This window comes from Bufo gargarizans, chromosome 5 (assembly GCF_014858855.1).
Source record: "Bufo gargarizans isolate SCDJY-AF-19 chromosome 5, ASM1485885v1, whole genome shotgun sequence".
Classification (NCBI taxonomy): domain Eukaryota; kingdom Metazoa; phylum Chordata; class Amphibia; order Anura; family Bufonidae; genus Bufo; species Bufo gargarizans.
The window spans coordinates 93,638,901-93,662,580 of record NC_058084.1 but is presented as its reverse complement, the minus strand read 5'-3'; the positions used below and the strand labels follow the sequence as shown (position 1 = coordinate 93,662,580).

Below are 23,680 nucleotides of genomic sequence, written 5' to 3'. Positions count from 1 at the left end.
TCTCCACATGCATGGATGCACACTCCACATGCATGGACGCAGTCATACACACACTCTCCACATACATGGACGCACTCTCCACATGCATGGACGCAGTCATACACGCACTCTCCACATATATGGATGCAGTCATACACGCACTCTCCACATACATGGATGCAGTCATACGCGCACTCTCCACATACATGGACGCCCTCTCCACATACATGAAGGCAGTCATGCACGCACTCTCCACATACATGGACGCACTCTCCACATACATGGACACAATGATACACGCACTCTCCAGATACATGGACGCATTCTCCACATACATGGAGGCAGTCATACACGCACTCTCCACATACATGGACGCACTCTCAACATACATGGACGCAGTCATACACGCATTATCCACATACATGGACGCAGTCATACACACACTCTCCACATATATGGATGCACTTTCCACATATATGGACGCACACTCCACATATATGGACGCACTCTTCACATACATGGACACACTCATACACACATTCAACATATACATAGATGCATTCATACACGCACTCTCCACATACATGGACACACTCATACATGTGCTCACCATATACATAGATGCACTCATACACGCATTCTCCACATACATGGACGCACTCATACATGTGCTCACCATATACATAGATGCACTCATATACACTGGACGCACTCATACAGGCTCTCACCATATACATAGACACACTCATACACACACTCTCCACATACATAGACACACTCAAACACACACTCACCACATACATAGACACACTCATACACACACTCACCACATACATAGACACACTCATACACACACTCACCACATACATAGACACACTCATACACACACTCTCTACATACATAGACACACTCATACACACACTCACCACATACATAGACACACTCATACACACACTCTCTACATACATAGACACACTCATACACACACTCTTCACATATATAGACACACTCATACACACACTCTCCACATACATGGATGCACTCATACATGCGCTCACCATATACATAGACACACTCATACACACACTCTCCACACATACATGGACGCACCCATACACGCACTCTCCACATACATGGATGCATTCATGCACACAGTCACCACATACATGGATGCACACATATGCAATACACATATATAGACACCCAGCTTTCCTACTGTGCCTCTCCCCCATACTCTAATGCCTCTCCACTTGTGCCATGCAGGATAGCAGGGAAGCTGGATGACATCTCATGATATAATTCACCCAGCTTTCCCACTGTACTGCAGGTCACATGTGCACAGTCTGGGAAAGCTGAATATAACCGCAGTTCTCCTGCTACTCACATCACTGGCGCAGTTGCGGCAATGCAACTGATGTTCAGCATGCTGGGCAGGGAAGGTTCAGGCTGCAGGAATCGCAGGTAGGAAAGGGGGTGGGGCTATTCTAGCTCCGCCCACATCAGACTGCCCTGATGCTGGTCACTGTTCATCATCAGGACTGAGGAGAGGGAAAGGTGGAGCAGGGCACTGATGTCAGGTCAGTGACAGAGGTGCAAGTGTAGGACTCTGGACCTGGTGCAGGAGAAGTCAGCTGCTCTGACAGGGGCCCGGGGTGACGAAGTACAGTGACTGCTCCCGGGCCCATTCTGAGCTCGGGGCCTGAAGAAGCTGCTTCCCCTGCTTCCCTGATAGCTACGCTACTGAACTGAATGCTTTCACCACATATAACTGCAGAAGTGAAATGCATATATATTCTTCTTTTTCCACAGATATACGCCACTAAAGGCTTTTCAGCATAGCACTTGCACCCCAATAACAAGAACAAATTGCTGGAATGACAGAGCTGTATAATGGCTTTTTGGATCCCCAAATAATGTTTCCCTGCACTTGTAAATCGCTTATTTGTTTTTCACAATGAGGTTTTTCTAGCACTGTCCCTACCGCCTTCTGATGTCTGTCCCTGCACTAAGATGCTGTGGAATGATTCCTCCCTATCCTTTCCCTGCACACTGGAAAATGTCTGACTCTAAGATGGTCGCCGTTTTTATAGAGCCGTGAAATTACAGGGCTGGCTGGCTGCATGCATTGCATTATGGGTCAGCCCGCCTTCCCAGAGATCCTTGCCCCATGTCCTCACACGTGTATCCGCCATTTTTGGAAAAATTGCAATTCGCTTCCACGAAGTGCGAGGATATTCGCATGCATTGCGAATATAACTTTTCCTGAAATTCGGATCGAATTCCACTTCGTCTGATTCGACTCGCTCATCTCTAATTGTGATTCAAAACCAGGTGTTGCTCAAAAACAGAACAAATGCAAATATTTCCTTTATACCTTATCTTCTTGCAGGCTTCACTTAAGGTTTTGCCTGATGATCGCTGATGAAAATCGCTGACTGAAAAATGACCAAAACACTAACAAGTTAATCAGGCCTTATACTGACTTTATCTGGGTATTTAAGGGAGGGTGCCTCAGCAATAGGTTCTCTAGTTTTCTAGTTCCTGTGAAGATACACTATTTATCCATTCTGATTTTCTGTGTTAGACCTCTGCTGCCTGACCTGACTTCTGCGGGACTTCCATATTGACCATGAGCTGTCTGCCTTGGCTTATTGCCTGTGCACCAGATTGAGAAAACTCTGAATGCCCTGACCTCTGCCTTTCCACTGTCTAAGCTCTAGCCTGTCCCCTTGGTGCCACACATCAGTGTCTCTTGACCTGCCTGGGTCAGCAGTCACTGAACAGAGACTACTTCAAGGTGGCAGCTTGATGGTTGCCCTGCAGTGGAGTCCGGATACCTGTACAAGGGTTAAAGGGTTAGGACCGGCGATACACTAAAGGGCATCTGTCAGCAGATTTGTCCCTATGACACTGGATGACCTGTTACATGTGCTCTTGGCAGTTGAAGGCATCTGTGTTGGTCCCATGTTCATGTGTCCACATTGCTGAGAAAAATTATGTTTAAATATATGCAAATGAGCATCTAGGAGCAACAAGGGCATTGATGTTACACCTAAAAGCTCTGCTCTCTCTTCAACTGCCTGGCCATCTCTACTTTGATTGACAAGGCCACGAGTGCAGAGGACTTGGCAGTTGCAGAGAGAGCAGGGCCTCTAGGTGTAACATCAATGCCCTCCTTGCTCCTAGAGGCTCAATTGATTTCATTTATACATAATTTTGCTCAGCTATGCGTGCACATACAGTATGAACATATGACCAACACAGATGCCTTTAGCTGCCAGGTGCGCATGCAACAGTTTCATAGGTACAACTCTGCTGATAGATACCCTTTAAAGTATCCCCAAGCCAAATTCATTCAGTGACACAGTGGGTCCACACCAGCTTCGTGACACTTTGGGTTTGCAGAGGGCTCCCTGGTGTGGTTAGCCAGCTGTTTCTGAAGCTGCAATGTCTTTTCTGTTTCTCAGAGGAGAAACTGATCAAGTAATAACAGATTAAGAAAGTGTTAAGGTGGCCACACACATTCAGTGGCCGTCGGCTGTACAGTCATTTGGCTATCTGTCCTGGCTTCCTTTTCTTCATGTTCTGTTTGCCCAAACGTGTATGTGTATTCAATAGGGGAGTGCAGAAGGCAACCACCTAATGTGTCTTATCTTCAGGAAGAACAAACAAATCGGGCAAAAAAAAATCATTTCACCCTACCCTTCTCTCCCCAACATCATCTGTCCAGGAATATTGTGAGCTCCCCATGCACATTATACTGATGGCCAAACCGCTTTTTTTCAGTGGGTTCAGTTGACAATACACTAATGTTTGTGGTTGACACCTGGAAAATTTTCTCTACAAGTGGGAAGTTATATTGTAATGCCTGTTTTTGATCCTTCAATGTATATATTGTTATTTTATGTTATTGCATTAAAGAAGACACAGACTGGTTACTAATGTCTGTTTGCTCAGGGCCCCACCATCGGGCCACCCCCAGATCACAAGACAGGAGTCAAATATTTAAATGGTGTGGCGGTCAAGCAAGCGCACTACTAATCTATTCAAAGTCCATGGGACTGACAAAGATAGCTGTGTATATACTTGCCTATTTCTGTCAGTCCCATAGACTTTCAATGGAGCTGCAGGATGTAAGCCCAACCACTGCTCCTTTCATATACAAGACTCATGTTCTTATGATGGTGGGTGTCCCATCAGTGGGAACCATAGCGATCAGACACTTATCACCTATAGTGTTGATCACGAATATTCTCAAATTTTTATCGCGAATATTGGCACTTCGAGAATTTGCGAATATCTAGAATATAGTGCTATATCTTTGTAATCGTGAATATTCTAGATTTCTTTTCATCAGTACCCATGATCCCTCACTGCTTCTTGCTTGTGGGCCAATGAGAAGGCTGCAATATCTCTGACGAGTTTATTTATTTTTTATAGGGGGGTACATATGTATTACAGAAAGAATATACTTGCGTATAGATTTGATGGTAAACTGACCTTAAACTGTTTTGAATGAGCCTATAAGATGGGAAATGTCAAATCTGAAAGTGAAAATTATTTTTTACCATCCATGTTCTGATCATAGACTCCTCTTGTGCTAGATAAAAAAAATAAAAATCATGTTGAGGGCAGATATTACATAAAGTTTTTTTAAAGAACCTTTTGGTGGCCTCTAATCAATAGCCTCCAGATTTACAATATGGCCTACATCACTTCCATTCAATATAATTCATTGTTCAGGTGATTATACTTAATGGCAGTAATGTATTCATTACTTAGCTGAAGAGATTGAATTAGCTTATATATATGCTTTGAATGCATATTGCTGCCAAAACTTGTAAATTTACATTATTTCTTAATTAGTTACTCCAATGTAATTTAATTAATTAGGCACTTGCTATTTTACTTGGCTTTTCACTACAGGAATGTTTTTATTTTTTGCTTTGTCTTGGTTTTGATGCAGTTGAATATATATGTCTGTTGTAAAGTTTTTTAAACACAGTAAATTGTATATAATGCATTATTACAGATACAATAAATGCATTTCTATTTATTAAATTTGTCCGCAGATTGGTACCTATGACACTGGCTGACGTGTTACATGTGCGCTTGGCAGCTGAAGGCATCTGTGTTAGTCCCATGTTCATATGTGCCTACATTGCTGAGAAAAATGTTTTATATATGCAAACGAGCCTTTAAGAGCAACGGGGGCGTTACTGTTACACCTAGAGGCTCTGGCTCCTGGAGAGCAACGCCCCCGTTGCTCCTAGAGGCTCATTTGCATATATTAAAACCTTTTTTTTTCTCAGCAGTGCGGGCACATATGAATTTTGGACCAACACAGATGCCTTCAGCTGCCAAGTGCACATGTAACAGGTTCCCTTTAAATTGTACAATACTAATTTCTGCTACTATGCTACTATTTTTAACTGGTAAAAAAAACCTGGGCTGCAAGATTGTATTCCTACTTTTAATCCCTATCTGATCCCAACATTGCCTGAAAATTCTTGACATCATGCAGATCAGTCTCAGAAAACCCACTAATCACTTGAAATACTAAGGTGCATTCCTACTGCAGGTACATGTCAGAAGTATACAAGATGATTTCCCAAAAGTACTGTACCTATGACAGATGCCTCCTACGTACCCTCTGCATAGGCATACAGGAACATACATTGCCTAAAGGACCCATGATAAAAAAATAAATAAAATTATTTGTGGTATTATATTTAACTGGTTGCCCCACTGGTCTACTATTCTACTGTATACAGCAAAAAAAATATATAGCAACATATAATGGCCCATGAGAAGGCATAATAATAGACATACATGTACCACTTTTTGCAAGACTACACCTAAAGTCCTGTCGGACTGATCCTCCTACTGCTAACAAATCCCCCACAGGTAGCCACCTAACACTGCTGCACAAGCCCACCTAATACCACCGAACACAACCCACATAAAAGTGACACACACCTAGCTTTCCCCTAGGTCACTTTTCTCAAAATGATTTTATATGCATTTTATATGCAGAATTCAACACTGGATTATTAGTGCCACATACTACCCATCCCTACCCATCGGATTGATAGCTCTACATAGTGCCATTGAGCAGTAATTTTGTTTGAAACCTTTGCGAATAAACATTACTGTTTTTGGATGTTTCCGATTTGACCAGTTTGGAGCATTTTGCACTGTACATAGTGTGGTTCACAAATGTAGATGGATAATATGCAGTGCACAGTTTATTTTGTCCAATAATCTTATATAACTCTTGATTTACCCTACCATTCTATGCATACCATGCAATACATCCCCATCAAATGTAGAAACTGAGCACGGGTGAATAGGGACAATAATTGTGCACAATGGCCCTTTTTATAATGGCTTTTCATACCTGAAAAATGAGCACAGCAGATCGCTTGATTTATATCATCCATATAATTGATATTTGCTGATTTATTTTCTGATTATATTTTTATGAGCAGAAATACCTGAATTCCTACTTGGAAATGTCTTAGTAAATCATTATGCTACATTTCATTTCACTACTGTACAACTTATTACAATGTTCCAAGAACATAATCCTTGGAATCAAGTGTACGTATGGTTGCTCAACATTTCAATAGAAGCAAGTCAAAGCAAGGCAATTTTTTCCCCCCAAAGCAGATGCATGTGTTGATTTAATCTGAAAAACAAACATTTCTGTACAGTCTGTCTGTAATATTGCCAATGGCTAATTTATTAGTATTTCGGTATTTTATAGCAGCTTTGTGCTCAGATGTATTCCCACTTGAACATGCATAAACTATGAAATTTAAGGTTTTCTTGATTTATGTTCTTCCAGTGCAATGGACCCTTCTTGTTCAAACAAATGGAAAGATGCTACAGCACCCTGTGGGCACTGAGATATGAAATATTTTATTATTTTAAATTACATTTTTGATATATGCAGTATAGTTATAAATCTGATGTTCTTAGCACATATATGTGAGCCCAACTGCCATGACAAGGCAACTTTACTCAGATGGCTTACTACACTAAACATAATACCTATACAACAGGAGAATTACCTATCGCTCTTGGGACATGTTATGTAGGAACCAGCTAGTTACAAACAGCCTTGGGCAGGTGAGAGAAGAGCCCAAATAAGGCTAGTTTCACATATGTGTCAAAGACATCAGGCAGGTTGTTCCGGCAGAGAACAGCTTGCCGGATTTCTCTGGATATGCATAGCCAGATAGGGCTGCATGCCCAATGGAATCCATTGACTATAATAGGATGTGACAGAGATATAGTAACCCCCCTGCTGGCCAAAAAACGTTGCATGTAGCCACTTTTGTCTGGACGAATCACAGTTGATATGTCAGGAAGCTTCAGGATCTGTCATGGATGGTGTAACAGAAAACAAGAAGTATCCGACTGGCTTGATCCAAAACTAAGGAACAAAAGGGTGACCCCTATTTAAGCCCTGAAACTCTCCCTGTCTTCTCAGCCCATGCAAAGATCTCTATGATAGAAAATTGCATGCCCTCGTGCCTCGACTGTATGACACCTGAACACCCTATAATAGTGAGGGGACACGACCACCGACTCCCTACACTTAATACGGTGAGAGTCAGGGTCACCTAGGATCAAGCAAACAGGAAAACACAAATCAATGAACAGACTTATCTGTAGAAGCATCAGTAGTAGCATCCAGCATGTACACACTCCAGGAAGTTGTATAAACCGCAAAGTGATGCAGTATGGGAGGGGATTTAAAGGGATGCAATCAGTGCAACTAGATGACAGCTGAGAGAGGGAAACAAGATGAAAAAACGAAAGCAAAACAAAAGAACCTCAAGCAGGAGGTTCTGAAGAACGTCTGTCAGAGCTTCTCAGATGTCTGGCAGTGACAACAGGACTTTACGTAAAGGCAGACCCCTCCCCTTCTCCGGTTTTTGTGATCCTTTATAAACAGACTGTGACCCTGTACATTAACTGCCCATTCATAGCTATCATCCAGCTATGTCTCAGTTATTCCCATTATGTCATAGTCCTCCTCACACATCACTAATTCCAGTTCACCAGTTTTATTAGTCAGGCTTCTGGCATTAGTATACATACATTTAAGAGGTTTTCGTATATTTTTTTACCCTACACCCTTCCTTCTGAACTGTTCTAGTCCCTCTTTCCATTCCTCCCCCAGTCCCATTACCTTGCCCCCGGTCTCTATCTGCACTATCTTACCATCCTATAATGTAATTACCCTCCCATTCCATAGTTTAAACACTCCAACCTTCTAGCCATTTTCTCCCCCAACACAGCTGCCCCTTCCCCATTGAGGTGCAGCCCATCCCTACAATAGAGCCTGTAGCCAACAAAGAAGTCGGCCCATTTCTCCAGGAACCCAAACTCCTTCTTCCTACACCAGTTCTCAAGCCACTTGTTAACCTTCCTAATCTCCCACTGCCTTTCTTGTGTGGCTTGTGGTACAGGTAGTATTTCGGAAAACACTACCTTTGAGGTCTTTGCCCTAAGCTTGTGACCTAAATCCCTAAAATCGTTTTTAAGGATGCTCCACCTACCTCTAACTTTATCATTGGTTCCGATATGGACCATAACTGCTGGATCTTCTCCAGCCCCTTCCAGAAATCTGTCAACCCGATCCGCGATGTGTCGAACTCAAGCGACAGGAAGACAACACACCTTTCAACGATCCCGGTCTTTGTGGCAGATTGCTTATATGTACCTCTAATAATTGAGCCTCCCAGGTCCCCTGCTTACTGGAGCTGACATTCCCTGACTGGCAGAGGAATGGTCCGGCTGCAGCAGTGCTCTTCCTGACCTGACATCCCCCTCATCTGCCTTCCAAACTTGTTTGGGTGTGTCAGATCAGGGCTAGCCTCCCTGGCACTCTTCCCTCTACTCCACTTTCTAACTGTTATCCAGCTAGCTACTTCACTTTCCTGAGCCTCCTCGCTACCACCCCCCCCCCTTCACAACTACCCCATAGATTGCCACACCAGCAACCTGGCCAGGTGACGCCGCTTCGGTCTCCACATTGTCACGCCGTTGGTCCTGCAACAATGTCCGCCTCTGCCTCCTCATCCTCCACGTGTCCTCAGCCTCCACTGCAGGGACAATTCACTGTGCCCCTCCAGCATACCACATGTGCAGGGCATGGCGGTGTCACTCTTTTCTGCACCTTGTTTGCTTGCGCAGGGGAGGAACTGTTCCGTGTCCTTCATCAAGAAATCGAATCCTGACTTTCTCTGCGACAATTCAAAATCGGAACCATGGTGACCGACAACTGGAAGAACATGGTGTCAGCGCTGCGTCAAGGAGGGCTGAGCAATGCGCCCTGCATGGCACACATGTTTAATCTGGTTGTCAAGTGGTTTCTGAAGTCTTCCACCCATCTGCAAGACATCGTAAAAATGGCCAGGAAACTTTGCATGCAGCCACTCGTACACCGCAAAGCACACCTTCGTTGAGCTGCAGCGGCAGAACAGCATCCCCCAACATAGGCTGATATGCGATGTTTCCACCTGTTGAAATTCCACCCTCCATATGTTGGACTGCCTATACAAACAGAGAAAGGACATAAATTATTTCTTGATGATCCAAGCAGACAGGAGTACTCCCCTGTGTAACTTCGATGTCAGCCAGTGGCAGCTGATGTGTGACACCTGCCGTTTTCTCAGGCCCTTTGAGGAGGCCATGTTATTTGTCAGTCGCCGGGACTACGGGATGAACAACATCATTCCACTGCTTCATGTCCTCGAAACAGATGCTGGTAATTCTGGCTGGTCAGAGGACTGGAGACATGGCTCCTAGATCTCACAGCCACATGAGCCCTGTGGGGGCTGAACTGGAGGAAGAGGAGAAGGACATTGTAGCACAAGCAATGTGTAGCAAAATGGGCAGTTTTTCTACACAGGTGACAGGAGAGGAAGAGCAGGAGCAGCCAGAGGAGCTACAGGGTGATGAGGAAGATGAGGACCCAGACACACCATGGCAGTATGCAGTGCAGATGGAGGCAGGGAGTCCCTCCAAGTCACTTGCACAAATGGCCCGCTTGATTGCGTAGTGACAGCTGAATTGTCACCATTCGGCAGAGGGATGACTTCTGGTTCTCCACCTTGTTAGATCCTCGCTACTGGTCCAAAATGGGTGCTTTCTTTACACCCAACTATAGAGACATCCTATGTAGTCAGTTGGCTGCTGCCTATCTGCGCCATCGTCCATCCTCTCGCAGGTCTGACCGGGGGGCCCTCTGCGCTCACGTTCCTCTGCCATGGCTGATGTGGCAGTGTGGGCTGGTAGGAGCAGTTCCAGCATCATCAGCAGCAACTTGAGTCTAGAGTCGCTAATGAGCAGCTTTCTTCACCTGCCTAGTGAAGAAAATACTCACTAGCAGCAGCAACTAGACCTGGAGCAGGACCTGAACCAGCAGGTGGTGGCATACGTGGACAGCACCATGCCACCCCACATTAAAGATCCGCTGGACTACTGGGCAGCCAAACTGGATTTGTGGCCGCAACTGGCAGAGTTTGCCCTGGAAAAGCTGTCCTGCCCAGCCAGTAGTGTGGCATAAGAGTGGGTGTTTAGTGCGGCGGCCATAGTTACCTCAAGAAAAACTTGCCTGTCCACCCAAATTGTGGAGAGACTGACCTTTGTCAAGATGAATCAGGCATGGATCAGCCAGGATTTCCACACACCAATCAATGCCTGATGCATCAGACTAGATCATCCATAGTGCCACACTAACACTTTGACAAAAGAGACCGGTTGCTTTTGGCTACCTGCCTCAGCTACTATTCTGATGCTGCCACCCTCCTCCCCACTCTGTCACCGGGTCACTCTGTGGTCTCCTGATGCTGCTGCCACCTCCACACTATGTCACCTTGCCACTCTGTGGTCTCCTGATGCTGCTGCCACCTCCACAATATGTCACCCTACCACTCTGTGGTCTCCTGATGCTGCTGCCACATCCACACTATGTCACCTTGTGCTACCTCAGCATGATGTCACCTTGCCACTTTGTGGCCTCCTGATGCTGCTACTGCCACCTCCACACTGTCATTGTGCCACCATGTGGCCTCCTCCTGATGCTGCTGCCACCACCTCCACACTCTGTCATTGTGCCACTCTGTGGCCTCCTGATGACGATGCTGCAACCTCGACACTCTGTCATTGTGCCACTCTGTGGCCTCCTCCTGATGCTGATGCTGCCACCTGCACACTGTGTCATTGTGCCACTCTGTGGTCTCCTTATGCTGCTGCCACCTCCACACTGTAATTGTGCCACCCTGTGGCCTCCTCCTCATGCTGCTGCTGCCACCTCCACACTCTGTCATTGTGCCACTCTGTGGCCTCCTGGTGCTGCCACCACCTCCACACTGTCATTGTGCCACCCTGTGGCCTCCTCCTGATGCTGCTGCTACCGCCACCTCCACACTTTATCATTGTGCGACCCTGTGACCTCCTCCTGGTCCTGCTGCTGCTGGCACCTACACACTCTGTCATTGTGCCATCCTGTGGCCTCCTTCTTATGCTGCTGCTACCTCCACACTGTCATTGTGCCATCCTGTGTCCTCCCCCTTATGCTGCTGCCGCCCCCTCCACATTCTGTCATTGTGTCACTCTGTGGCCTCCTGATGCTGCCGCTACCTCCACACTGTCATTGTGCCACCCTTTGGCCTCCTCCGGATGCTGCTGCTGCCACCTCCACACGGTCATTGGACCGCTCTGTGGTCTCTTCATGCTGCTTCCACCTCACTACTATGTCATAGTGCTACTCTGTGGACTTCTCATGCTGTTCCCACCCTCCCCACTTCATGACTGGGCCACTATTTTGCCTTTCAGCCTGGCGGACATCATCATTTATTTGACCCTTCTTATCGGTCAGAAGGAAGGAAAAATGAGATGCACAACGGATCCTGTCTATGTAACATCTGTAAGGCCTGCATGACATGGTCCCTATTTTGCATCAGAATTGGCTTATGATTTGGTAGCCAAAAGCAGGAGTCGGTACAAAACACAGAAGACATGCAAATATTCCATTCACATGTCATCTCTGTTTTAGATCCACTCCTGTTTTTTTGGCATTAGCAATACTGATTGATTACTGACCAAATGCTGACTGAGTGAAGGCGGATGCTCGACAGACAGGATCTGGCAAAATAATCAGTGATGTCAACACAAACCTACTGCTGACACCCTCTCCACTCTGTCGGGGGGCTCTATTTGTATAAGCGTTTAATAGAACAGGTTTTGTAGACATCTATGTGGAATCAGCTGACGACGGTGTAAAAGGAGTGCGCTTATTCTTCTTGACACTAACCTGTAAGGCTCAGTTCACACTTGAGTTATTTGGTCAGTTTTGGCCCCGAAACTGCCCATATTAGTGAAGTGTGCAGTGATTCTAAGATCATCTGCATGTCTTACTGACTCACAGTATTGTTTCACTACCACAGCAGACTCCCTATGTGTGTTAATACAAGGCACAGTGTTCTACACCACTATAAAGGTTCTCTGCAGCCAGGAAATGGACATTTTTTAACCCAATTCGCCACAAATAAATTCATATCGAAACAATTTTTTTCAAAAAATTCGGCAAACAGGCCCAATCCAATTTTCAGAAATTCGCTCATCTCTAGTTTTCAGGATATTATTTTTTTGAAGTTACTCTACGTATTGAACCCGCTGAATTGTAAAGCGTTGCTGAATATGGTGGCGCTATATAAATAAGATTAATATTATTCTAAGTCAGATCATATACTCCAACTAGAGAGAGCACCCTGTAGTTACTCAGTTACTGTATCACCGTCTTGAGGATACAGGGCAGAGTAAATATGCTTCTTTTAGTATTTTTGAGGAATATTTTCAGCCAAAGAGGAGTACAATGTAAGATGCTTTTTTTTCTCACCATAACTTTTTTATTTTTCTGTTGAGGTTTGTATGAGGTCTTGATTTTCAAGGGTCAATATGTATTTTTAGTTGATTGTTTTGGAGTGGTAATGAGAAACAAAGCAGTTCTGCCATTGTTTATTGCAGCTTAGATATATGACTTTCACTGTAAGGCATAACTAGCGTGTTACCATAGGCGTGCACACGGGGTATGCCGGGTGTGCCTGGGCACACCCTAATCACACCCCTGTGCTCCGCCTCCTGCACTGCCAGCCGCCCCGCACTAGTGTCCGACCGCACAGCTGCTTCATCATGTCAGAGAGTGTACATACTACATACTGCTGGATGCTGGTCTCATCTGTAGTGTAATCCATCCAGTCCAGACTCCACCCCCACTGCTCCACTGTGCTCCGCCTCCTTGTCTCAGTCTCCCGGCGGCCGGCGGCGTAACGTCACTCACTCCGACGTCTCGCGCCTGCTCTGCCTGCTTCTAAAGTGGGAGGAGCATGCGCGTGCTGCGTGACGGAGTGAGTGACGTCACGTTACGCTGCCGCCGGCTACCTATTTTGAATGTAAAGAGCGGGAGCCTGCCTGCCCGCTCCCAGTGTGCCTAACTGCCCATGCCCAGTAGGCCAGTAGTGAATGGATTCTGATCTTCTTTTGTGCACTGCCAGCAGTCTGCCATAGTAAAAAAAAAAGTCTGGAGTGGAGTCCTGACTGTCCCCAGTAAGTTAGTGAAGTGTCAAGTGATAGATAAGGATTATTAGATAGTAGTATACATACTACTACATACTTTGCACAAGTTTATTATTTACAACTTAAAGGGAACCTGTCACCCAAAAAATCGCTTATTAAGCTGTTAATACTGTTAACAGCTTAATAAGCATTTTTTTTGGTGACAGGTTCCCTTTAGGTTGTAAATAATAAACTTGTGCAAAGTATGTACTAGTATGTAGTACCTTATAGTGCTGCATAGTAGTTTCCTAATGCACTTCTTCGTTTAACCGCATTTAGCCTCCTTGAGAAATCGATGTTTTATTCAGCCGCTGCCCCGTGATTCAAGTCAGGTTTGAAGTCAAGGGGGCAGCGACCTAGGCGTCTCCAATCCTGCTCTTCCCGCCTCCCACCGCCTGTATTGACATGCCGGATCTCAGTGCCGGGACCGCGCTCCCAGCCCGCATGCGCAGTAAAGGGCTGCTGTAGCGCGATCCCGACTCCGGCTCGTACACTCAGCCGGCTTCATGCGCATCTTCTGTAACTGTGCTAGTATGTAAGGCTGGCGGGCGCATGCGCAGTAGCGAAACTGAAGCCGGCTGAGTGTACGAGCCGGAGCCGGGATCGTGCTACAGGCTACAGCAGCCCTTTACTGCGAATGCGGGCTGGGAGCGCGGTCCCGGCCCTGAGATCTGGCGTGTCAATAAAGGTGGTGGGGAGAGCAGGATTGGAGATGCCTAGGGCGCTGCCCCCTTGACTTCAAACCTGACTTGAAGCACGTGGCAGCGACTGAATAAAACATTGATTTCTCAAGGAGGCTAAATGTGGCTAAACAAAGAAAAAGTGCATAAGGGCACTACTATTCAGCACTATAAGGTACTATTAACAGCTTAATAAGCAAATTTTTGTTGACAGGTTCCCTTTAAGCTCACTTACATAAGGAATGCGGGGTCCGTCTTACAATAGTTGCCGGCCTCCACCCCCTGTTGGGGGTCAGTCACTGTCAGGGACACTGTTATGGGGGGGGGGGGTAGATATCTGTGTATGATCATGACACATATAGCACAAGATGCTGGCGCTGCTATATATGTGTGTCATCCACAAATCCCCCGGCCCCCCATAACAGTGTCATCCACAGATTTCCCCCCCGCATCTGTGTCAGATTCCACACAGATGATCATGCCCCCACGCACGTGTGGCGTGTGTTTGTGCTTTAGGGTGCACACCCTAATGCAATAGCCTGCGCACGCCTATGCGTGTTACTGTTATTCTATGGGTCAATATGATTATGGTGATATCAAATATGTATAGTTTTAGGTGTTTTTCACTACTTTTGCACAGTAATAGCACGTCTCTTTATGTAGCCTTATTGCAAGAGCTATAACTTATTTATTTTTGCACTGATGTAGTTGTTTGAGGATTTGTTTTCTGGGTTTGCTTTCTTTCATTGGTATCATTGGCACCATTTGTTGGGGTACATGGGACTTATCATTGATTAAAATGTATTACTTTTATAATGCCCTGATGACAAGCTGTCTATTAAATGGCGGAGCCTGTGGCTCAGACTAATGGCCAGACAGTCATGTTAGACTCCGAACTGGTATGGCAACACATCAGCACACCATGATTGCATTTGAGGGCTCGGTTGTAGTTCCCCGACTGCCTAGATGCTGTGGTTGCTATAGATTGTGGCGACTAGAGAGTTAAGCGTCTGGCATTGGAGTTTTCTCCGATCCTGGCCATTACAGCAGGAACCCAGCTTCAATCAGTGCTGGGCTCCCGTGGTAAGGTGATCCAGAGTGCTCTATCAGTGCAGCCTGGGTGAGGCCTGTTCAGTTCACGCCTCCCATGCCAGGATTAATGGTACGGGCAGCAAGAACTGAGCAGACTACACAGTCCGCACTGATACAGAGCTCCAGGCCAAAAAAAAGTCTTATACGCATGAGATGTTTTGTAAAGCATAAAATTGTGTTATCCAGGTCACAAATGTGGTAAGCACCTAGCCTAAGTTTATTTTGGTGTGGTCCATTCACATTATTAGTAACAATATACACATTATTTTACAACATTTCCAAAAACCAAAATGAGTTAAAGGGGCTGTCCAAGATAAGAAAAACATGTTTTCTTTCTGCCAGAAGCACCACACCAAGTTGTATGTGGCATTGAAACTCAGCCCTATTCACTTCAATAGAGCTGCAGTACCAGACATAACCTGTGGACAGATGTGGCGCTGTTTTTAGCCATATTTTTGTAATCCTAGAAAACCTATTGTAAAATTAGCATTACTGACATTACTACTACATAGTATTTTTAATGTATCACATCCAATTCTTTTGGTTGCAGGAAAACTTTGGAATATACAAATAACCACAGCAAATGATTCCTTACTGAGCGATGAGATGAAAGTTAATGTAATTATTTATGGATCACATGGGAAAACAAATGACATTTTCCTACCGCAAAATTCTGACAGACGGTATTTCTTTCCTGGTTCTAAAGATGAGTTTTTGGTAAGTACATCTGCATGGAGTTTGTATGTTCTGCTGGTGTTTGCGTGGGTTTCCTCCGGGTTCTCCAGTTTCCTTTCACACTCCAAAGACATACTGATAAGGAATTCTGATTGTGAGCCCCATTGGGGACAGTGTGGTGCTAAAGTATATAAAGATCAGAGAGGCAAACGATTGTGGCCCTTCAGTGGACCCAAGGTATACATGCATGACTATACTGACTTACAGCAAATGTCACTTTATGCTAATGAGTCTTTTTGTACTTTGAGAAAAAAATGTGGAGGGGAATGTATCAAAATGGGTTTAAAGGAAAAATGGAGTAGTTGCCCATCGCATCCAATTTAGTCAGACTTTTTGAAAACATATAAGGCCGAGTTCACACGAGCGTGTCCGGATTAGGTCCGGATGCGTCCCGGTGTATTGCGGCAAACCCGCGCGAGTAGATACGCAAGTGCAGTCAGTTTTGACTGCGATTGCGTTCCGATGTTCAGTTTTTATTGCGCGGGTGAAATGTGTTTTGCACGCGCGTGATAAAAAACCGACTGTGGTACCCAGACCCGAACTTCTTCACAGAAGTTCAGGTTTGGGTTCGGTGTTGTGTAGATGTTATTATTTTCCCTTATAACATGGTTACAAGGGAAAATAATAGCATTCTGAATACAAAATGCTTAGTAGGTGGTCAATTGAGGGTTAAAAAAAAATAATAATTAACTCACCTTCTCCTCTTGATCACGTAGCTGCCGGTCTCTTCATACTTCTTTAATGATGAGCTGCCGGCTAAATGACCTGTGGTGACGTCAGATCACATGCTCCAATCACATGGCCCATCACCGTGGTAGAAGAGACCGGCAGCTACGTGATCAAGAGGAGAAGGTGAGTTAATTATTTATTTATTTTTTTAACCCTCAATTGACCACCTACTAAGCATTCTGTATTCAGAATGCTATTATTTCCCCTTATAACCATGTTATAAGGGAAAATAATACAGTGAATAGACTGTCACCTAGCAACCATGCGTGAAAATCGCACCGCATCCGCACTTGCTTGTGGATGCTTGCGATTTTCACTCAGCCCCATTCACTTCTATGGGGCCTGCGTTCCGTGATAAACGCACACTATAGAGCATGCTGCGATTTTCACGCAACGCATAAGTGATGCGTGAAAATCACCGCTCATGTGCACAGTCCCATAGAAATGAATAGGTCCAGATTCAGTGCAGGTGCAATGCGTTCACCTCCCGCATTGCACCCGCGCGGAAATCTCGCCCGTGTGAACTCAGCCTAACTAGTGATGAGCGAAGTATTAAAAAATTTGATACGGCTGCTTCGTCGAATGTTACCAAAAAATCTGCTTTGTGACAAATTACTTCATCATGAAGCGCATTTCTTTGTAAGTAGTGAGTACAATGACAGGAAGCAGCCATTACACCCCTCAATGCCGTGTTCATACATGATTGCGACATCTGATATTAAGAACAGAGTGTAATATAAAAATAAAGAAAAAGAAAAGAAAATAATAGTTACCTGATCCATTTGTTTGCGATGGACCGGCCACCGCCATCTTGAAGGTCTGTAGTGAAATCTCACGCAGCCTGAGATGACGTCATCATACATCACTGCACACAGGATTTCGGCCAAGATCTCCAAGCAAGATGGTGGTAGCAGACCTGTTGCGAGCAAACGGTTCAGGTAAATGTTATTTTTTTCATTTTTTACAGTATTTTAAGTTAAATCATTTCACTACCGAATCAAATTTATCCTAAAATTTGGATTGAAGTCTACTTTGTGGACTTTGATTCGCTCATCACTACATATAACTATGAATGAGCGAATCGACTTCGGATGAAACATAAAACTTCGGTCAAAGCGCTCGTTCTATACAGTATTAGAATCTATTGGCTCAGAAGTCTCGTGTAGAGTTGAGCGAACACCTGGATGTTCGGGTTCGAGAAGTTCGGCCGAACATCCCGGAAATGTTCGGGTTCGGGATCCGAACCCGATCCGAACTTCGTCCCGAACCCCATTGAAGTCAATGGGGACCCGAACTTTTCGGCACTAAAAAGGCTGTAAAACAGCCCAGGAAAGAGCTAGAGGGCTGCAAAAGGCAGCAACATGTAGGTAAATCCCCTGCAAACAAATGTGGATAGGGAAATGAATTAAAATAAAAATTAAATAAATAAAAATTAACCAAAATCAATTGGAGAGAGGTCCCATAGCAGAGAATCTGGCTTCACGTCACCCACCACTGTAAGAGTCCATTTTCATAAATTTAGGCCCAGCACCCAGGCAGAGGAGAGAGGTCCCGTAACAGAGAATCTGGCTTCATGTCAGCAGAGAATTAGTTTGCATGTCATAGCAGAGAATGAGGCTTCACGTCAGCCACCACTGCAACAGTCCATTGGCATATATTTAGGCCCAGCACCCAGGCAGAGGAGGGAGGTCCCGTAACAGAGAATCTGTCTTCATGTCAGCAGAGAATCAGTCTGCATGTCATAGCAGAGAATGAGGCTTCACGTCAGCCACCACTGCAACAGTCCATTGGCATATATTTAGGCCCAGCACACACACAGGCAGAGGAGAGAGGTCCCGTAACAGAGAATCTGTCTTCATGTCAGCAGAGAATTAGTCTGCATGTCATAGCAGAGAATGAGGCTTCACGTCAGCCACCACTGCAACAGTCCATTGGCATATATTTAGGCCCAGCACACACACAGGCAGAGGAGAGAGGTCCCGTAACAGAGAATCTGTCTTCATGTCAGCAGAGAATTAGTCTGCATGTCATAGCAGAGAATGAGGCTTCACGTCAGCCACCACTGCAACAGTCCATTGGCATATATTTAGGCCCAGCACCCAGGCAGAGGAGGGAGGTCCCGTAACAGAGAATCTGGCTTCATGTCAGCAGAGAATCAGTCTGCATGTCATAGCAGAGAATGAGGCTTCACGTCAGCCACCACTGCAACAGTCCATTGGCATATATTTAGGCCCAGCACCCAGGCAGAGGAGGGAGGTCCCGTAACAGAGAATCTGTCTTCATGTCAGCAGAGAATCAGTCTGCATGTCATAGCAGAGAATGAGGCTTCACGTCAGCCACCACTGCAACAGTCCATTGGCATATATTTAGGCCCAGCACACACACAGGCAGAGGAGAGAGGTCCCGTAACAGAGAATCTGTCTTCATGTCAGCAGAGAATTAGTCTGCATGTCATAGCAGAGAATGAGGCTTCACGTCAGCCACCAGTGCAACAGTCCATTGTCATATATTTAGGCCCAGCACCCAGGCAGAGGAGGGAGGTCTCGTAACAGAGAATCTGGCTTCATGTCAGCAGAGAATCAGTCTGCATGTCATAGCAGAGAATGAGGCTTCACGTCAGCCACCACTGCAACAGTCCATTGGCATATATTTAGGCCCAGCACACACACAGGCAGAGGAGAGAGGTCCCGTAACAGACAATCTGGCTTCATGTCAGCAGAGAATCATTCTGCATGTCATAGCAGAGAATCAGGCTTTACGTCACCCAACATTGGAACAGTCCATTGGCATATATTTAGGCCCCGGCACCCAGACACAGGAGAGGTTCATTCAACTTTGGGTAGCCTCGCAATATAATGGTAAAATGAAAATAAAAATAGGATTGAATGAGGAAGTGCCCTGGAGTCCAATAATATATGGTTAAGGGGAGGTAGTTAATGTCTAATCTGGACAAGGGACGGACAGATCCTATGGGATCCATGCCTGGTTCATTTTTATGAACGTCAGCTTGTCCACATTGGCTGTAGACAGGCGGCTGCGTTTGTCTGTAATGACGCCCCCTGCCGTGCTGAATACACGTTCAGACAAAACGCTGGCCGCCGGGCAGGCCAGCACCTCCAAGGCACAAAAGGCTAGCTCTGGCCACGTGGACAATTTAGAGACCCAGAAGTTGAATGGGGCCGAACCATCAGTCAGTACGTGGAGGGGTGTGCACACGTACTGTTCCACCATGTTAGTGAAATGTTGCCTCCTGCTAACACGTTGCGTATCAGGTGGTGGTGCAGTTAGCTGTGGCGTGTTGACAAAAGTTTTCCACATCTCTGCCATGCTAACCCTGCCCTCAAAGGAGCTGGCATTGACACAGCTGCCTTGGCGACCTCTTGCTCCTCCTCTGCCTTGGCCTTGGGCTTCCACTTGTTCCCCTGTGACATTTGGGAATGCTCTCAGTAGCGCGTCTACCAACGTGCGCTTGTACACGCGCATCTTCCTATCACGCTCCAGTGCAGGAAGTAAGGTGGGCACATTGTCTTTGTAGCGTGGATCCAGCAGGGTGGCAACCCAGTAGTCCGCACAGGTTAAAATGTGGGCAACTCTGCTGTCGTTGCGCAGGCACTGCAGCATGTAGTCGCTCATGTGTGCCAGGCTGCCCAGGGGTAAGGACAAGCTGTCCTCTGTGGGAGGCGTATCGTCATCGTCCTGCCTTTCCCCCCAGCCACGCACCAGTGATGGACCCGAGCTGCGTTGGGTGCCACCCCGCTGTGACCATGCTTCATCCTCATCCTCCTCCACCTCCTCCTCATCCTCGTCCTCCTCGTCCTCCAGTAGTGGGCCCTGTCTGGCCACATTTGTACCTGGCCTCTGCTGTTGCTAAAAACCTCCCTCTGAGTCACTTCGAAGAGACTGGCCTGAAAGTGCTAAAAATGACCCCTCTTCCTCCTCCTCCTCCTCCTCCTCCTCCTGGGCCACCTCCTCTTGCATCATCGCCCTAAGTGTTTTCTCAAGGAGACATAGAAGTGGTATTGTAACGCTGATAACGGCTTTATCGCCACTGGCCATGTTGGTGGAGTACTCGAAACAGCGCAACAGGGCACACAGGTCTCGCATGGAGGCCCAGTCATTGGTGGTGAAGTGGTGCTGTTCTGTAGTGCGACTGACCCGTGCGTGCTGCAGCTGAAACTCCACTATGGCCTGCTGCTGCTCGCACAGTCTGTCCAGCATGTGCAAGGTGGAGTTCCACCTGGTGGGCACGTCGCATATGAGGCGGTGAGCGGGAAGGCCGAAGTTACGCTGTAGCACAGACAGGCGAGCAGCAGCAGGATGTGAACGCCGGAAGCGCGAACAGACGGCCCGCACTTTATGCAGCAGCTCTGACATGTCGGGGTAGTTGTGAATGAACTTCTGCACCACCAAATTCAGCACATGCGCCAAGCAAGGGATGTGCGTCAAATTGGCTAGTCCCAGAGCTGCAACGAGATTTCGCCCATTATCGCACACCACCAGGCCGGGCTTGAGGCTCACCGGCAGCAACCACTCGTCGGTCTGTTGTTCTATACCCCGCCACAACTCCTGTGCGGTGTGGGGCCTGTCCCCCAAACATATGAGTTTCAGAATGGCCTGCTGACGTTTACCCCGGGCTGTGCTGAAGTTGGTGGTGAAGGTGTGTGGCTGACTGGATGAGCAGGTGGAAGAAGAGGAGGAGGAAGCCGAGAAGGAGGAGGTGGCAACAGGAGGCAAAGAATGTTGCCCTGCGATCCTTGGCGGCGGAAGGACATGCGCCAAACAGCTCTAAATTTACCCAGTGTGCAGTTAGGGAGATATAGCGTCCCTGGCCGTCCCACGTATCTGTGGTTAGGTGGACCTTGCCACAGATGGCGTTGCGCAGTGCACACTTGATTTTATCGGATACTTGGTTGTGCAGGGAAGGCACGGCTCTCTTGGAGAAGTAGTGGCGGCTGGGAACAACATACTGTGGGACAGCAAGCGACATGAGCTGTTTGAAGCTGTCTGTGTCCACCAGCCTAAATGACAGCATTTCATAGGCCAGTAGTTTAGAAATGCTGGCATTCAGGGCCAGGGATCGAGGGTGGCTAGGTGGGAATTTACGCTTTCTCTCAAATGTTTGTGAGATGGAGAGCTGAACGCTGCCGTGTGACATGGTTGAGACGCTTGGTGACGGAGGTGGTGGTGGTGGTGTTGGTGGTACATCCCCTGTTTGCTGGGCGGCAGGTGCCAACGTTCCTCCAGAGGCGGAGGAAGAGGCCGAGGCGGCAGCAGCAGAAGAGGTAGCAGGGGGAGCCTGAGTGACTTCCTTGGTTTTAAGGTGTTTACTCCACTGCAGTTCATGCTTTGCATGCAGGTGCCTGGTCATGCAGGTTGTGCTAAGGTTCAGAACGTTAATGCCTCGCTTCAGGCTCTGATGGCACAGCGTGCAAACCACTCGGGTCTTGTCAGTCAGCACATTGTTTGAAGAAGTGCCATGCCAGGGAACTCCTTGAAGCTGCCTTTGGTGTGCTCGGTCCCAGATGGCGGCGGTCAGTAGCAGGCGGAGTCTCTTGGCGGCGGGTGTTCTGCTTTTGCCCACTGCTCCCTCTTTTGCTACGCTGTTGGCTCGGTCTCACCACTGCCTCTTCCTCCGAACTGTGAAAGTCAGTGGCACGACCTTCATTCCATGTGGGGTCTAGGACCTCATCGTCCCCTGCATCGTCTTCCACCCAGTCTTGATCCCTGACCTCCTGTTCAGTCTGCACACTGCAGAAAGACGCAGCAGTTGGCACCTGTGTTTCGTCATCATCAGAGACATGCTGAGGTGGTATTCCCATGTCCTCATCATCAGGAAACATAAGTGGTTGTGCGTCAGTGCATTCTATATCTTTCACCGCTGGGGAAGGGCTAGGTGGATGCCCTTGGGAAACCCTGCCAGCGGAGTCTTCAAACAGCATAAGAGACTGCTGCATAACTTGAGGCTGAGACAGTTTCCCTGGTATGCATGGGGGTGATGTGACAGACTGATGGGGTTGGTTTTCAGGCGCCATCTGTGCGCTTTCTGCAGAAGACTGGGTGGGAGATAATGTGAACGTGCTGGATCCACTGTCGGCCACCCAATTGACTAATGCCTGTACCTGCTCAGGCCTTACCATCCTTAGAACGGCATTAGGGCCCCACCATATATCGCTGTAAATTCTGGCGGCTACTGGGACCTGAGGTAGTTGGTACACTAGGACGTGTGGATGTGGCAGAACGGCCACGTCCTCTCCCAGCACCAGAGGGTCCACTAACACCACCACGACCATGTCCACGTCCGCGTCCCTTACTAGATGTTTTTCTCATTGTTATGGTTCACCACAACAACAAAAATATTATTTGGCCCAATGTATTGTATTCAAATTCAGCGGGATATAAATTTTAGGCCTAGTATTTAGGCGCTGGGTGACCGGTATGGATTTAGTGACAGAATTAGACTTGGAAATGCACAGTAGCGTGTGTGTGAAGTTATTCTGAATGACCCTATGTGCACCTTGAATATTATATACCCTTTTAGGGATAGATTTCAAATAGCTCTGATATAGCAGAAACCACTAAATTATGAAATTGCTAAATTGGGAATTGTATTTCAACCCAGAACAAAAAATGTGCTTTGACGGACACTAAATAACTTTCCCAGCCACAACAGGACAGCGGTAACGAGAGATTTAGCGGGATATAAATTTGAGGCCTAGTATTTAGGCGCTGGGTGACCGGTATGGATTTAGCGACAGAATTAGACTTGGAAATGCACAGTAGCGTGTGTGTGAAGTTATTCTGAATGACCCTATGTGCACCTTGAATATTAT

The 23,680-nt window shown here is 46.6% G+C and overlaps 1 protein-coding gene across 1 annotated transcript in view; it reads left to right on the top strand.

The window, feature by feature from the left end:
• Positions 1 to 23,680, top strand: part of RP1 (RP1 axonemal microtubule associated) — a 659,535-nt gene that overhangs the window by 408,363 nt on the left and 227,492 nt on the right. Inside the window, exon 35 of the mRNA XM_044295389.1 lies at positions 15,937 to 16,103. Within this exon, the coding sequence (XP_044151324.1) occupies positions 15,937 to 16,103 (167 nt within the window). The remainder of the gene's footprint in view (positions 1 to 15,936; positions 16,104 to 23,680) is intronic.